Source organism: Marmota flaviventris, chromosome 8 (genome assembly GCF_047511675.1).
Source record: "Marmota flaviventris isolate mMarFla1 chromosome 8, mMarFla1.hap1, whole genome shotgun sequence".
In the NCBI taxonomy this organism is placed as follows: Eukaryota; Metazoa; Chordata; class Mammalia; order Rodentia; family Sciuridae; genus Marmota; species Marmota flaviventris.
Window position 1 is genome coordinate 126,982,240 of NC_092505.1, and position 17,028 is coordinate 126,999,267.

Sequence of the window (17,028 nt, forward strand, 5' to 3'; positions counted from 1 at the left end):
CTGTGCATCTGTCTATCAGTGCATACATCTATTAGTCCACCCCTCTGTCCATCTGTCTGCCCATCCCCTATTCATCTCTCCAGCAGCATTTAGTGAGTGAGTCCTGGCTAGGTGCAGAGCACTCGGCTCTTTCTAGCTTGGATATACATCTCTGCTTTGATGCTGGACAGAAGAAAATCCCCTAGTCTCCTGTGCACTCTCGAAGTCCAAACATGACAATTGCCTCCTCCATGGCTGAGATTGCCTGCCACTTGATGCTTTCACCCCTGGGATGAGGCCTGAAGGCAGACTGGCAGAATGGAGATCGCTGCAGCCATGTCCCTACCCAGAGCTGGGTGAAAAGCCAGCCTCACAGAGAAGGATCATAGAGACTCCAGACTTACCCGCTTGGTTTGTGGTGATGTTGACAGAGACATGCTGTGGGGGGAAGGGACTCTTGCTGGAGACCCCATTGATGGCCTGGATGTCAAAGGTGTAGGGGGTGTGGGCCCACAGGCTGCTGATGGAGACTCGGCACTCCGTCAGGCCCAGCTGTCTGGGCACAAACTCCACGTTGTCGTCGCAGCGGGAACAGCTCCTGCGGTCTGCGCGGCACTTTTTGCAGATGATGTTGTAGGTGACATCATCTCGCCCACCAGTCTCCCTTGGAGGGTGCCACTCCAGAATGATGGATGTCTCATTGACGATGGAGATGACATTGCGGGGACCTGACGGGACACCTGCAGGGAGACAAAGGTGGGCACAGTGAAGCTAGCCACAAGCTTCCTTGTCCAGTATCTCTCTGGCCTGCATCTGGTACCTTCCCACCCTCATCATAAACTCCACCCCCTTCCTCAGCCTCACATATCTGTGCTCCAGTTCATGACATGAAAAAAAAAAATGGTGGATTGCCGCAGTCTGGCTGGGCACAAATCACGAGGCACTGAAGCAGGAACAAACTTTATTTCTGAACTCCACCAGCACACTCCACTCACACAACCGGGAACTCTCCCCAACGCCACCCACTCGGCTCCTCCAGGAACGACCAACCGGAAATCCCTCCTCCGGCACTTCCCCAACCAATGAGAACTCTTCAGGAATCCCCGGGAGAGCTCAACCGGAACTCAACGGGAACTCCGCGAGAACTCAAAAGTCATCATCTGAATGGCTTGCTGGCGTCACCTCTCAACCACTACTTCTGGCAAAAATGCCATGCCTCATCCCTACTCGGCTGTGGCCCACAACAGTGGATAGAGATGACAACCTGTTCCGAACTCCCCTATTGATCATCCCCATTGAAGTTGTCTTTCTTTTAGCCCTATGTGCTAAGAAATGTGAGTTCAATCTTCTTGTTCTTGGACCAAGTCATATCCTCCAACCAGATTTTGGGTTAATAAAATGTGTGTACATTGGAGGCTTACTGAATCCCTGGTCTTCAGTGGAGTAGAGGTCAAGGCTAGTGGGATATGAGCAGCCCCATCCAAAAGCCCCAACAGATCCTGGAATATTTCACAACACATTTTAAGATCTATGTGGTGTGTACTTTATGGTTGGGATTTTTTTTTTTTCCTGTAGGACAGGTTGCAAGAGCACCTGGATAGATGAATATTCACATTGCACCAACTTTGGTGCATGAAGTCAAGAAGCATTGTTGGACAGAAGAAGAGTCAGACAATCACAATTTTTGACCTCACAACAAAAGAAAAACATAGGAGAGTGTGTTCTGGACTCTCAGTTAGCTATTTTACATGCATTGCCTCGTTCACACACCTCAAGAATCGTACCAGGAAGATACAATAATTATCACAATTACTTAGGAAACTAAAGCTTATAGAGAAGACTGGCTCTGTTATCTACGTCTAGATTTAGATCTACATAAGGATCTAATATGATATAGATCATATGGTCTGTAGGAACTGAAGCCAGCATGAAAGCTCATGTTCTTAACTACACCCCAGCTCTGAACACACTCTCCTTCTCCAAGCCAGCCAATCTCACTGGGACTCAAGGAGGGCAGCTTCTTCCCTCCGAACAGCTGTTTATGGCTGTTCCCATCCAGCAGAAGAGGAAATGTCTTGTTGCAAAATTCTGGAAAGCTTGGTACTTTGTAGGAGAGCCGGATGTTGCTGAATGAACTGTCACGGCGCTGGGTAGTTTGAGATGAAGTTGGACGACTTCCTGCCAGATCCTAGCCTCAGATTCCCAAGCATGAGCACTGGTCTCCTCAATGTCAAATGGATGGAAATGAATCCTGCCCAGAAGCCCCCACCCCTTTCCTAACAGCGGGTCTGCTGGAGCAGCCTCTCCGGATAGTAATGCATTCAGAATTCATGCACGTGACCATCGCCAGCTGAACGAAGACATGTGTAAAGTGATTCATGCTGTAGACAGGAATCAAATGCCAACACGCAAAATGAGGGAATAACATCAAGGTCGAGGGGCACCAGGGAAGGATTCGGCGCTGAATCAGTCAACAGCACCAGCTAGAGCAGAAAGCAAATATTAAATCAGATTCTATTAAAACATGAAAGAAAATCAGTACAGTACTATATAAAGCCCATTAGGCCTGAGCGAGAGCACAGCATTCGTGCACGCTTGTGACAGGGCAGAATTCATGGAACATTTTTACTGAAGTCTTGCAAACGGTGTTCAAGAATTCCCTACCCATCTGCCCAGGGATAAACATCCATCTCTCTTTAAATCAGCACACAGGTAGTACTGGGAAAGCAGTTGGTATTGTCCCAGGTGGACTCTTACTGGGCCAGGATGGCCTTGCCAAACACTGCACAATTCATTAACATCCATATTGGTCAATGCCTGTCTTGGACACGTCTGTTTGCTTCAGACTGATGACACTCATGCCACAAGCTCCCAGCTGTCAATGACATTGTTGCTTGTCTCACAAAGCAGACAGCCTAGCCTCACCCAAAGGCCACCGTTTCTCATCCTTAGTAAATGTATACTCCTAGTTCCCACTGTATGCTGGGTGTGGGGCAAATCTTTTTAAAAATAATATCATATTGCATCCTCAGAGAGGCAGGTATTGATGGAGAAAGTGGCCATGTCTCTCTCCCATCCTTCCTCTAGGGATCTCCTCTCTCCCCGGAGCTTCAACCTCACCCTCTTCCCTAACTCCAGCTTCTCCTCTTAAACTTGCATAAGTCTTAGTCTGTTCCAGCAATTTACCTGCAGAGGACCCTCAATGTACATAGCTGAGAGTCCTAAGTCCAAACATCAATCCCCTCACATCTTTCTACCTCCTACGCTCTCCTCTTTACTCTCCAGCCAGCTTCTTCAGAGAAGAAACTGTCTCTCTTCTCTCCCTGCAGAGCCAACTGGAGCCTGGTCACTTCCCTGCTCCTTCACCATGACAGCCTTTCCTTTGGCCTTCTAGTGGACAAATCCAGGGAACACAATTCAGTCTTTAATTTTTCTTGACACCTTGTGTCGTTACCAGTGAGGCCCTGGGCATCACATCTTTTGTCCTTCCAAGGTCATGGACCATCACCACAATCTGTCAGCTTCATCACCTTTTCCTCAAATATTTTCTTTCTTCTATTTCCCCACAGCCTCAGAATCCCAGGCCGCATCCATTTTCCTGCCCTATTGACAAATCCTCCAAGTCAATGCTCTTGCATTTCTGCAATCTCTCAGATCCATTCTCTTCTGCCAGAATGGGAGCTTCTAAAATGCACATGAGACCCAAGTGTTCCTATGCTCAAAGTCTTCAGCCTTCCAATTATCTGGGATATTTACCCCTGATCCCTTTCATAACATTCAACTTCCCTCCGGTCTTGGTGATGTCAATCACATCCTGGGCCCTTGCCCCTTACCCCTATGGCTAATAGGAATATTCCTGAAATTTCCTGCATGAACTAAACTCTCTTCATACCTCTGAGCCTCTGCGCCATGTTCTTCCTTCTGTCTGGGATTCCTTCCCCTCTTTATCTACTTAATGAACTCTTGCTCACTCTTAGAAATCCAGTACCCATTCTACTAGGAGCCTTCTCTCATGCGGAGCAGGCATGCATTTCTTTTTCTGAGCATTGATAAGATTGATAAACCTATTTCTAGATTCCATTATTACCTTATAAGGGTCCCTATCTCTTCTCTGTGTCCTCACTATATCAGCCTTTTGGTAGGTAGAGACAGGTGTCTGGTTTGCCTCTGGTTTGTCCCAAGCCCAGACAGCAGATTACCTGCAGAGGACCCTTGCAATATGGTTTTCTACTTTTCCTCTGTGTGCATGGATGAGAGCCCATCTGTGTACCCCTTTTCCAGCATGAGACAGAATGCCCTGCTTTTGGCACGTAGAGGGGCCTGAGGAAGGCTTTGAAGCAGCAACCGCAGTGAGGACCCACTGCCTGTGATCCTAAGTGGCAAAGGCTTTGGTGAGAAAAAGGTAGCAAGTGAAGAGTGGGTTTGGAATGTCTGGCCCTATCCCTGATCTGGAGCAGTGGAAGTGATTTGCCCTGATCAGTATACTCTCTGTCCATTTGCTCCCAACTGACCAGGAACAAAAGAGTGATTTGTGATAGGAATGGAGACTTCCCATGCAGCACTCCCTGGACCCTTCTCATTCTTGGGTGCTTCTCAGAATGAGTGCATCTGTAGGAGATTAATGCAGGTTTATAGAGGAGGCCGTGGTTGCTAAGTCCATAAATAAATAAATCTGAATCCTTTTCAACCAAGGAGCAGGGACAGATGTTAAGAAATTTGCCATCTCTTGAAGAGCCCAACATGTTCTGCTACGTATTCTTCCCCTGGCATGCCGTGTTCAGCTCACAGAAGAGGGGCCTGTGCATATGGTGGAGATGAGCCAAGTCTGGGCCATAGCAATGACTGGGGCCTCATTCATCAGTTATTCATTCATTCATTCATTCATTCATTCCTTGAACAAGTATGTCCTGTGCTCTTCGAGGCTCTTGGGAGGCTCTTGCAAGACTGGCAAGCTTCTGCTCTCATGGAGCTTGTGTTTCTCTTTGGTGAATGGAAACTGACAGGATCGAAGGAAAAAACAGAGATAAATGAGAAGATTTCACACAAGAAGAAGTGCTATGAAATAAAATAGTCCTGGGGCTCAGATGGTCTCCTAACAATGCTGAAGTCTGTCCCTTATTCCCATGAGGCCTGCTCCAGGTCTCATGTCTCAGTGGTTAAAACACAATAATGGCCCCAGGTGTCAGTGCTCAAGCATCCTGATGAGATGGGTACATTCCTGCAGGTAGTCTGCCCAGTCTCTGCCTGAATGAAGAGCTGGACCATGGCAGGTTTGGCCTGTGCATAAATCTCCTAGATGAGGGTTGCTAGAACTACTTTCTATCCAGCTTTGCCTCCTGGGTTTGGGGCCGCACTCTTTGCAGGAAGTATTCACCCAGAATTTGTGCCTCAGAAACATCCCTAGGAAGGAGATAAAAACATTAGAAAAGTGAGCACAGAGAGAAGCCACAAAGGAGGTAGGAAATTTGCCATCTCTATCAGCAAAAGCCTTTGTGATGGCTGTGGCAGGGCTCAGCACCACAGTCTCCTCGTCTGAGCTCCCTGCTCTTGTGTCTGGTTCCTTGTTTTTCTTAATTACATACAGACAGGATTTTTGAAGCCTCTCTGATCTATTGCCACAGTTACTGATAAACACATTCTGTTCAAAGGGCTAGGGAAATTGAGTCTGTGGAAGGGTGGGAAATGTTGAGCAGTGATTTTTAGTTTGGATGAGGAGGGGGCATGGTGGGTACTGAGTTATGGGAAGGGGTCTCCAATGTCTTCTAGGACGTGCCATGGTTGGCTCAGCCCACATGGAGCATGGTTGTTATTGGGACTTCAAATAATTAACTAGACTCTTTTTAGAGCCACGGGGCAGTGTATTGCCATCTTGAGGTAGAAACCTTGCTGTTTCTTAATGTGGTTTGGGCCAGATTTTTTGCTTTGTTTTTGTGTTAAGAATGGAGACACAGGGTGTGTGGCAGAGAGCCGATGAGTTTATTTGTAGGCATTACGTTAGAAATGAGAGCACTCTAGAGTAACCACAGGGAAAATATGCTGAAGATAGCTAATTCCTTTATCAGCAATCTTAATAAGGACAAGCTCCTATTGTTAGAATTTAGAAACTAATATCAGGCTGGTAAAAAGTGCCCAGCAGAGAGGGTTCTATTAACTGTGCTTTGCTACCACCAAGTCTGCCTCCTTAGATAACTCCCCAGGGGATCTAATGAGGATTACAACAGTCTTAAGGGGGTACTCTACTGGGACACCCCACATGTTGGCTGGGATTGTGCTCTTATGCATCAGGCCAGAGATGGATCCTCTCTGATGAAAGTAACAAAGTTTTCACTTAGAAAAAAAAATGAACATGTATTTAAAGACATATATAATTTTTCAGATTGTGAGATCAATCAATGAACTCCCTAAATGTTTAATGGCAACCAAGTTGACCACTTCTAGAAAGTAAAGTTTGAAGGCTCAATTTCTTCATCTGACAAATGGTAATTCTGAGAATTAAATGAGATAATAAAGCCCACATTGTTTAGCTGTGGTTGGTATGCAAAAGAATTAAGTAATATCAGCTGTTGTTATTAACACTATTAGTATGTCATTATTAGATTATCTGCAACCTTGAGCCACTCATCTAATTAAGACTGATCTCATTCAGTCAATCCATGAGCACAGAATCTGCTGAGCACTCTAAAAACTATGAAGATGAGGAAGTTATGTTGGGGAACTCAGATGCAAGACCCTATACCTATGGCATACTGGGAACTGTGAACACATATAGTTAAGAAAGTAAATGCTACAGATACAAATTATATTATAGATACTGGGGGAAAAGATAAGACTAATGTAGATCAACACATTCAGGCATGATATTTGGGGGTTCTAGTTTCAAAGTGGGAGCTATACCTGGGGGAAAAGCACCTTGGAAACCCTCTGCCCTAATCTATACTCTCTAGGTTACTAAGCCCAGGAAAACATGCCCCAAAAGGGACAGAACCTTACCCTTGAGTATGAGGCTGTGTCTCCAGAATGTGTCCAGCTCTTATGACCTCCTGGACTTGTGGCCTCTGTTTCCTGGCCTCCTAAGAGGTTGTCTGACTCTGGCATGGTATCTATCTATTCATTGACCTCCCTGACTAAAAGACAAGGAAACACTTTATTCAATCCAATGGCAAATAATGCTCTCTACTATGTCTCTCTTTAGGAAAATTCCTGGGAGAGGTCAGACTAGAACCTAGACATAGACATAGCTAAGACAGAGTCTTTGAATGAGCCAAGAAATGCATTTAATATGCAAAACTCCCGAGTTAAGAGAGTTCAAAACGTGTAATGTCATCATGGTTAAGAAGAGTCAAGACTGTAGTTTGGAAAAATAACTGCAATCTTCAATGTGGACTGAAGGTTAAGAAGTGGCAGAAAGAAAGGCCAGAAAATGATATTAGAGAGAGGGATGATGGGAAAGAGTGTGGTATGACAGTATGTGAATACATAAGTGGTGTGATCCAGGGGAATGCTCCAAAATGATGGTTCTATCAGGACATCTCTTTCCCCTTTTGCTCACTAAGACAGCTAGTTAAGTAAACCACGTGTGAGTGATGTGAAGCTTTCCTGAAGAAGGTGAAAAGTCTTTGAGATTTTACAGGGAAAGAGATAGAATTCAAGGAGCAGATTCAGACATGGAAATGGGGAAATAGAGAACTGAAGAGGTCTTCTGTGGGTGCAAAGCATGCAGAAAATCAAACCAGGCAGGTTGTATTGCCTTTGCCCTAAAGACAACATACAGGAAGAAAAGCAGGATGGTTTGGAGTTAACATGAGTCAAAGAGAAAATGTTTGCAGACATGTAGTAGAATTATCAAATAAACATGAAATGAGCTTCATGCTCAGTTTCATTTTTTCCTTTGATAATTGCTTATTTGCAAACAATGCCAAAACAAAACCTTTCTTTATTCTTTCTAGCGCCATTTACAAGATGGCACACCCCAGCCTGAGGTCAGCTGTCTTTTTCTCCCTCCTCTCACATGATATTTGGGAGTTCTTCCTCTTCCACCTTTACCTTACCAAGTGCAAAATTCCTGGAAGAGGTCAGACTAGAACCTAGAACAGTAAAGTTTTAGAGGAAAGCGTGTGATATGCCACAAAGGTTTGGTTCAGGACCTTGGAGAGGGACATGAGTCTGCAAGCTTCCCCATCCCCTTCACTGAGGTTTCCTTGCTGGTAATGGGGGAGCTTCTAAAGATGCTATGCCAGGCTCCATGATAATACCACAATAACAGGGGTTAGGAGCAGAAGGGATTGTCAGGTTTTGTCATGGGTGGAGTAGGACTCCTGTGGCCATATTGGCAAATTGGGAAAAAGTCATCAGGGACCTGGTGGAAAATGGTGGCATCAGAATGGGGAGATGGGTGAGTCATTAAGAGAATGCCAAAAACATTCTTCTCTCAACATTGGAAGTTTGGAAAGAACCAAGTGTGGTGATGGACACCTGTCGTCTCAGCAATTCTGGAGGCTGCCAGGAGGATCACGAGTTCTAAGACAGTCCCAGCAAATTAGGAAGGCCCTAAGCAACTTAGTGAGACCCTGTCTCAAAATAAAATATAAAAAGGTCTGGGGATGTGGCTCAGTGTTAAGCAGCCCTGGGTTCAATCTCTAGTGAAAATAAAATAAAAGAAGTTTGGAGGAGATTGAGGTCTTTGGGGGGAAAAAAACAGATCAAGGACTGTCTGTAATTTGTGAGTGTTGAGCAGCAGACATGTGAACACCATTTTCCTTAATATGGAGGATGTATGTCTGGAGTGCTGACGTGTTCCTTCTAGTCAGGGAGTCATGCTGGGGTCCAGAGGCAGTAGGGGCTGAAATGCTGATTGATGCCTGTCCTTTTGCAAGCTCAGGTATCTTTTGAGGTTTATTTATTTTTTCTCAAAGTGTAGGATGTTTCCTAGGGTAAGAAGGAGAGGGCACTGAAACCTGGGGAAATCGTATTGACTCACTTTTCCTGGAAGCCATGTGAGCATGATCTTCCTCGGGATACTTTTATGTATTTTGGAGTCACTTGAAGATGACATCCAGGAGCAACTCACTAGAGGTGGGAGGGGAGTCACACATGTGCAGATTCAGAAGAAACCAAGTCAAATCCCAGGCTTTGGCATAACCTCACTAGGCCTCAGCATGTTTGCTGGTAAAACTGGGATGGCAATAATTATAATTGACAGGAACATTATAAAGGGCTACCAGTTGGGCAATGTACATAAAGGGTTACAATAGCGCCTGCCAAATGACTTGTCTAATGGTGTCTGTGCATCTAATTCATTATTATATCAAAATAATTAGTTCAAATACAACGATACAGGCAAAATGCTTGCCATCATGGAGTTTGTATTCTAGTGGAAGAGTCAGCTGATGCTTCAGTGAGTAGAAAAATGTATGTTGTAAGTAGCAACTAGGTTCTGAGGATAAATAGAGCAGGAGAAGGGAGATGGGTGATGGTGGGTTGGGATGGGGAGGCGAACTCTCTTGGAGAAAAGGCCATTGGACAGAGACCTGAATGTGGTAAGTCAGGAACCAAGTCAATATCTAGAGGGAATGTCCCCAGACCAAGGACCAGCCTATACAAAGGTCCTGAGGAGGAAATGCAGTAGGCTTACTTGAGGACAATGAATGGGATAGTGTGGCTGCAAGACAGTGATCAGAAGGGAGAGAAAAAGAAATAGATTAGAGAGGAGTGTAGTAGGCAGAATATCTAGGTCCTGGGCACAGGCTGAGGGGATTTTACTCTCAGTAAGATTTTACTGTAAGGAGGTCTCCGAGCAGACGAATGACATGTTCAGACTTTTTAAGTACCACTTTAGCTGCCTTGGGAGGACAGGATATGAGAGGATAAAAACAGAAGCAGACAAACCATTAGGAGGCCACAGAAGTCACCTTAGTGACAGGCAACAGCATTCTGGGCCAGGGATGCAGCAGTGGGGAGGAGAAAGGGCAGGTTCTGAATAATTTTAAAACATTTTTTAAATATTCAAAATATTTTTAAAAACAGTCTTTTTACAGACATTACATAACTAGTTTTTGTCTTCACAATTCTGTGCATCTTACTATTCCCATTTTAATGATGAGAAAATTGAGGATCAGAGAGGCAAAGTGGCTTGTCTGTCACTCACTGAGTGATTGATTAGCACTAATGTGCACGCCTGGCATCAACAGACTTCACCTTCTAGTGGGCTCAAGCAAGGACTCCTTGCTAGGTACAGTGGCACAGGCCTGTAATCCCAGTGGCTTAGGAGGCTGAAGGCAGGAGGACTGAGAATTAGAAGCAACCTCAGCAACTTAGTGAGGCCCTGAACAACTCAGCAAGACCTTGTCTCAAAATAAAATATACAAAAGGGCTGGGATGTGGCTTAGTGGTTAAGTGCCCCTGGGTCCAGTCGTGGGTACCAAAGAAAAAGGACTTATGTACCACCAGTAGCTCCTCATGGACATGACCCTGACCCGGTGCCCTCATTAGGTCATTTCCCTGGAGATTTCTGTAGGAGCATCTGAAACAACAGAAGATGACCTTGGTTTCCATTTCAATAGAGTTCTGTATGCAATTTTGAATTTTCTTTTAATAATAAACCCTTCATGCAAAGTACAGTGCTAGGCAATGTTTTGTTTATTACTTAATAAAATCAGTAGTCCCAACATCCTGGGAGGATGGACTCAGTTTACATATGAGGAAAGACAAATAAACCTGGATCAAATCATGTGGCTGGCAAATGGCATAAGCAAGACTTGAGTGCAGGTTTGGTCCCTAACAGTGTAAGGCACAGGTGAGACACAAAAGCAGCCAGGTGCTGGGCAGGGGGTGGCTCATGGGTAGGCAGAAAGCTCCCACCTCAGCCTGAACCACCTCAGTCCTCTTCCTGCAGAAATAGAACAGCCGCGGCTGCAGGATGGGGCTGAGCAAGTCTGCACGTGTTGCTCATTAGGGTCTTGGAAACGCTGGGCCTCGCTCAGGCAATTCCCCTAATCATAACAGTTAGTAATAAGGAGAAATGATTAGTCAAAACAAGGAGGGACCCTGCTGAGAGGGATTTTGGGAGCCTCAAAGAGCCCAGCGTTATACATTTCACCAAATATGAATGTTTACAGAAAGAACTTCTTGCTTCTCCTTCGTCAATGGATCTAATTGTCTGGGAGAGAGGAAGTGGATCCCACTTTCTTGGAAAAGAGGCAGCCCCTCTCTCTGGGCTGAGCCTAACTAAGTCTGAGAGTCCAGGGTTCCTGGGATTCTGCAGAAGGCCTTGTAGGAAGGGTGAGGCCCTGCAGACTGGAGGCGGCATGATTCAGTAGGAGTGTGTTATGGCCCCTCTGAGGTCACTGCTACATGGGGGATGGGTACCCAGTTAAATCTCTTACTTGTGGCCCAAGATGAGAGGCAAGTTTTAATATAAAGCACCCTGACCTGCAGAAATACCCTGGGGACACTCAAAGTCGAGGACAACCATAGGTCATGCGATCTCAAAAACGTGGCCTACAAGTCCCTCTCCTAGCCTTAGAACAGGCCTCAGAAGCCTCCCAAAATAATGTAAATGCACTGGACTCAGAAAACAGGGGCTAACTGCCCTCCCTGCCGCAGTGTCACTCCATGGGTCACTTACTGTAGTCATTCATAGATTCTTGAGTGACCAACCTGTCCATGAGCTGTGCTGTGCAGGTGAGGCTGTGGGCAAGCTCCCTGCTGTCCATCCCGAGGAGCTCAAAATCTGCAGGGCAGTGGCACTTGTGCAACATCCATAGAGGCCACGGACTGACAAGGCTGGTAAAGGTCAAGCCCGTGAGCCTGGAGAGGGCTAGGCAGTGTGCTTAGGGACTTGGAGGGGGACACTGTCCTCCTGACACTCATGTGGAAGTCAGTGGAAGAACACCGAGCCTTAGTGTGCTGTACATGTACAAAGGACTGCCTGGTGTGGTTATGCAGGAATTCCTGCCCTCCCTTCATCTTCTGGAAGGGAAATCGTGACTCTGTGCACACTTGTACAATGAGTAAAAGAAAGACATTGGGCAGAAGACTTGAGCATCAGGGCCTAAAGCAGGGAGAACATGAGGCCTGCAGCAGACCTCCTATACAGGACCTCCCAAGCTTCTAGGTAGGGGCCCTTTTCATGACCCAGTCAATTGTCAGAGGGAGTTTCTCCATAGCAATGTCTGCTGCAAAATCATTGTCCTAGGCCACATACCACTAGGGCAGGCTCCAAGGTGTTTTCTTAAGAAAGAAAAATTCTAAGTTTATCTAAGTCTTCCTGAATTCAAAGGACTCTGGAACACATTTCTATCTTTGGGATAATGGAAGGCTAGATCTTCCTGGGGCATGACATTCACAGAACTCCTTGTTCTGGCCTGCATTATTTCTAACTGATGCATTCAGGACTTGAAATGCCCCAAGCCACTCATTTGATTTAGCATGATCTGATGTAGTCCAGAGCTTGGTGATTCTCTCTAGGCAGGTGCCAATAGGAAGACTGAGATCAGGACAGGAATCCAAAGCAAGGACAATGATGTTCTGCATCTTGAGATCTGGTTGGTGGTCCCTGGGCCAAGACATGCCAGGGATGAAGGTCACACAAATAAGGACATCCTTGAAGGTGGAAAAGAAACTACGCTCCCTCAGAATCTCAGGAATGTAGGAGCTGTCTGGTCCCACCGGGCACACAGTCTACTGTGAACTCTCACATGCTAGACACTTTCCAAAGTTTCTTTTAAAAGAAGACAACAATCTGGATCACACTGAACAAGTCCTCACTGCATGTACGGACTGAGGGTTTGACAGTGGTGGGAATGAGGCCCTCAGGTGACTGCATGACCAGGAATCCTATCTCCTCGCCATGCTCTGAGAGAAAGTGGTGCCCTTGGAGAAGTCCTGTATTTCACAGTTACTCAAAAGTGACCAAGAGTTTCCTCCCTGGACCACAGAATTTTTTTAAGTTGTCATAATTCTATTCATCTTTTTAAAGAGACTGTAGATCAGAATGGCATCCAGACCACAGCTGGAAAGAGAATATGAGTCGAATAGTCACGAGACATGCATTCCATTTTTCTTGGGGGGTACAAGAAGAATCTTCCAGGCCCTCTCATGCAGTTCTACAAGAGACATGTGCTGCCTCTCTCCAGATACAGAGGAGACACCCCAGTTTCAAAGACAACAATTCAAGGTCAAGGGAACAAAAGATAAACCAAAAAGGGTTGTAGCCTTTCAGGGAGTTATGGGTCACCCAAGATCAAGTTCTGATTCTGACACGCTAATTCTTAAAATGGAAGGAAACCTTGAAATTTAGTGTGTTCAGGTGGCAAAAGCCAGCCTCTATTAGACTCCTCCAGAGGAGGGAAGCTCACGACTCCCACCATTATAGTCTCATTCGTCAGCAAGCACAAGCTATATGAAAAGAAAAGATAACAACCCCAAAGCATCTATTCACAATAACCACAAAACCCAAAATATACCTAGGATCAAACTTCATAAGACCTGTGTAATAAAGGCGTGAAGACAACTATAAAAATCTTACTAAAGGGCAAAAAGAAGACATAGATTTCATGTGCCTAGATGGAAAGACTCAACATCTCAATGTTATAAAGAAGATAATCCTCTCCAAAATAATCCAGATGTTCAATTCAATCCCAATCCCAATTTAACAGGATTGCTTAATGATACATGCCCAACTTGTTCTAAGGCTTGTCCTGAAGGAAACAAGTGCTTAATAATAGAGGTGGGTTTTTTTTTTTTTTTTGGAAATGGATAATATACAGAGACATGGCTTACCAGTCATTGAGATATAAAGTTACCATCTTTAGAAGCAGTTAGATCTGGTGTCAGGACAGACCAAAAAAAATCAATGGGAGAGAAGAAAGACAAATATGCACGGGCATTTAGTCTCTAAAAGAAGCAACTTACTAAAATGTGGACAGTTCGGGTGGAGGTGAGAACGTGCTATTTTTAATCAGATAAACAAGAATAACAATTTTTGCAAAAATAAATTTCTGATAGAGGAAAGAATTAAATATAAATACTGAACAGAGAATTAAAAGAGATTATGAGAGTATTTTTATACCCTAGATTGGGAAGGACATACATAAAACCCTGACAAAAAGTAATGACACAAAGCCCTAAAACCAGAAGGAAGTCAACAGCCAGGTTTGAGTCCAGTGGTTAAAAAACTTCATATTAACAACAACAAAAAAGTACCCATAAATAGAATTAAATGGAGGCCTGCAGGGCAGAATATCAGATATAATTAATGGGCATCTAGAAGTCTCCTAAAAATAGCAAAAGGGCAAGGGTTACACACAGTCAATTCTTAGAAGAAAAAATAAATTGGTCAACAAGCATATTAAGAATACACAGTTATAATCAGAGAGATACTAATCAAATGATTAGGAGGTCAGTGAAATTGGCAGAGGTTGAAAGTCTTGATGACATCCAGTTGGGAGCCAGAGTAGAGAGAAGCAAAATATGTACTGCTGGTGGGGGTGTAAAGTGGCCGAGTCATTGGGAAAGCACTCTGGTCATTTTAACGGGCTTCAAGAGTAGGCAGCTGGTAATTCAGCAATTCTATTTCCAGGTAAGCCTATATGCCCCAAGCATTTCTGTGGCAGTATTATTGTTTTTATTAATGAAACCCTGGAATCAGTTTGAATGCCCACCCATGGGGGACTACACAACTCATTAGAGACTGCTGTGCCATGTTCCTGATCCAATCAGCTGTTGGGTACCAGGGTGTCCTCTGGAGAGGGCTGTGCCTCTCTGAGGTGTTGATGCTTCACGGCCTGTCAGGCACGGGCATGGCTAACTTCACAGAGCTGTTCTGCATGCAGGACCTGTCCCTGGGCATGGGCACAAAGCCTGACCTTCATGAACAGAGCAAGGAATTCTCACCTGGTGTTCTTCTGGCCTGTAGACAGCACCCTCTTTGTGGGAACCAAGTGGCTCTTGATGGCTCTGCTCACTGAGGGCTAGCAAGGCTTGGTGGTGATCATGACTTCCCACTGACCACTGACCCCCAGTTCCCCTCAGCCACCTACCCACTCTCTGTGCACATAAAAGCCAACCTGCATCAAGCTTCATCTTACTATACATCTGCCATAGGGGCTCACTATAATCCACAGCATTGAAAATGCTTTTCTGGTCACCTCCAAGGTGAGCAGAGCCCATAGGTGACCCAGAAGATCTTCTCTGAAGGCCTCATTGGGCATCTCTTGCAAGTCTAAACTCACAGCACACTATTACGGCCATCTCCTAGAGCTGCCACTCTTCAGAATGAGCGAGGAGGACAGAGTGACCTTTGTGTTCGATTGGCCTCTGGTTCTGTACCCTTCAGCCTCTATGAGACAAGCCACCCTTCCTGATATGGCTTCTTCACTGGACCACTGGCTACAGAGACCAGAGGAGCTGGTCTCTGGCACTGCCTGGAGGGAATCCCGGGCCTTTTGCAGTTGAATCCTGGTCCTTCAGATTTCAGCCTCTCCTTTTTCTTCAAAGTCAGCCAATTGTTTGGGCATATCCACACTTTCTAGATTACATGTGGCACAAGACAAGGAAGCTATCGTTTTGTAGTGATTCATTTTATTTATTTTGTGTCTGGCTGTCTGAGCAGCTTTCCACATAATTATCTAGAAGGTACCAACTCCAAGCCAGACACCTGAAAACTATTATAACATGAAATGGGGTGTGTGCTTCATGTCCGGACTTTCCAATATATAAGTAATCAATGATGACTTTGAAGAGAAAGTGATGAAGTAAAAATTTAGCCAATCTTGTGGGACTCTCCAGGAGCAACTTTAATCTAAAATGTCCCTCCACATTTATTAGTTTCTTATTTTGGACCACATAATTTAGGACACATGAATTGCCTCTTAAACAATATTCATAACAAAATAAAGATGGCAATTGATCAAGACTTAGCAGATGTCTAACACTGACTTAGGTAGTTTAATGTATTTCACAATAGGCACAAACGATATCTTCTTTTTTCTTGAAAAAGAAGCAGAGATTTGGAGAGGTTAAGTAACTCAGCAAGGGAGGTCTGGAGTGGAGAGTCAAGCCTGGTCTGAATCGTATCAACAGAAGAACTCTCACCACTTGACCATGTTGGGCACCTGGTGTGTTAGGTCACAGAGGGAGTTAAAAAAAAATCTGCAGATTGGCACATCAAAGAACTTCCAGTCCAGTGGCCATGGCAGAGCCGTGTGCCTGAATGGCTCTAACCAACACAGGACACTCAGCATGGGCCGAGCAAAACCTCCTCCTCCCTGGAGCCATTGCTGGAGACCACGCATGAGCAGTCATGTCGGGAAAGGATTCCAAAGCCATGGGGTGGACAGCTTTGTTCCGATGCTCAAAATGGAGAAAAGAGTAGAAGAGATACATTTTTACCTCCATCTTTTCCCACTTCTTGAACTTCACAATTAAATTAGTGCTCTGTGAGCTTCAAAGAAAGAATGACAAGGACCACCATGCATTGTCTAAGTCAGGCTAGCTGACACCATTTCTTTTTCCCAAACTGTATTATTAGCCTGCAGAGAAAAGGCACATAGAAAGTAGGCCTAAATTTTCAGAAGGGTAACTGAAAAAAAAAAAAGTACACAAATACTTGGTACTTGTATAACTGAAAAATGTTAATTAACTGATAATGCTCCTACTTGGATTTTAGCTGCTTTGGAAATAACATGAGAGTAGGAATAATACTGATAATAGTGACAAAAGTGTTTGCTTTTTTGAAATGTTTCACATGCCCAACACTGTCTTAAGTAGCATCATTGCACTTAATTCCCATGACAATGAGGTGAGACAAATAGGGGAATTATCCCCATTTTTTTGGATGAAAAAATGAGGCACTTGTCCCACATAGCTGGCAAGTGGCAGAGCAGGGCTTGAACATGAACCGGTCTCCAGAGTCCCCAGTCTTAATAATAACACTAACACTGCTCATTTGAGGTGATAAAAATCGTAGTATCGTAGTACGATATCTACATGAAAGAGCATGGAGCCTGAATCAATGGAGCAGAATTTCCAGTCATGTTTGTAAGCGTGCAA

The 17,028-nt window shown here is 44.8% G+C and overlaps 1 protein-coding gene across 1 annotated transcript in view; it reads right to left on the minus strand.

Moving 5' to 3' along the window:
• The window catches only part of Ephb1 (EPH receptor B1), a 257,860-nt gene that overhangs the window by 109,146 nt on the left and 131,686 nt on the right, over positions 1 to 17,028 (minus strand). The window contains exon 3 of the mRNA XM_027933877.2: positions 384 to 719. Within this exon, the coding sequence (XP_027789678.2) occupies positions 384 to 719 (336 nt within the window). The remainder of the gene's footprint in view (positions 1 to 383; positions 720 to 17,028) is intronic.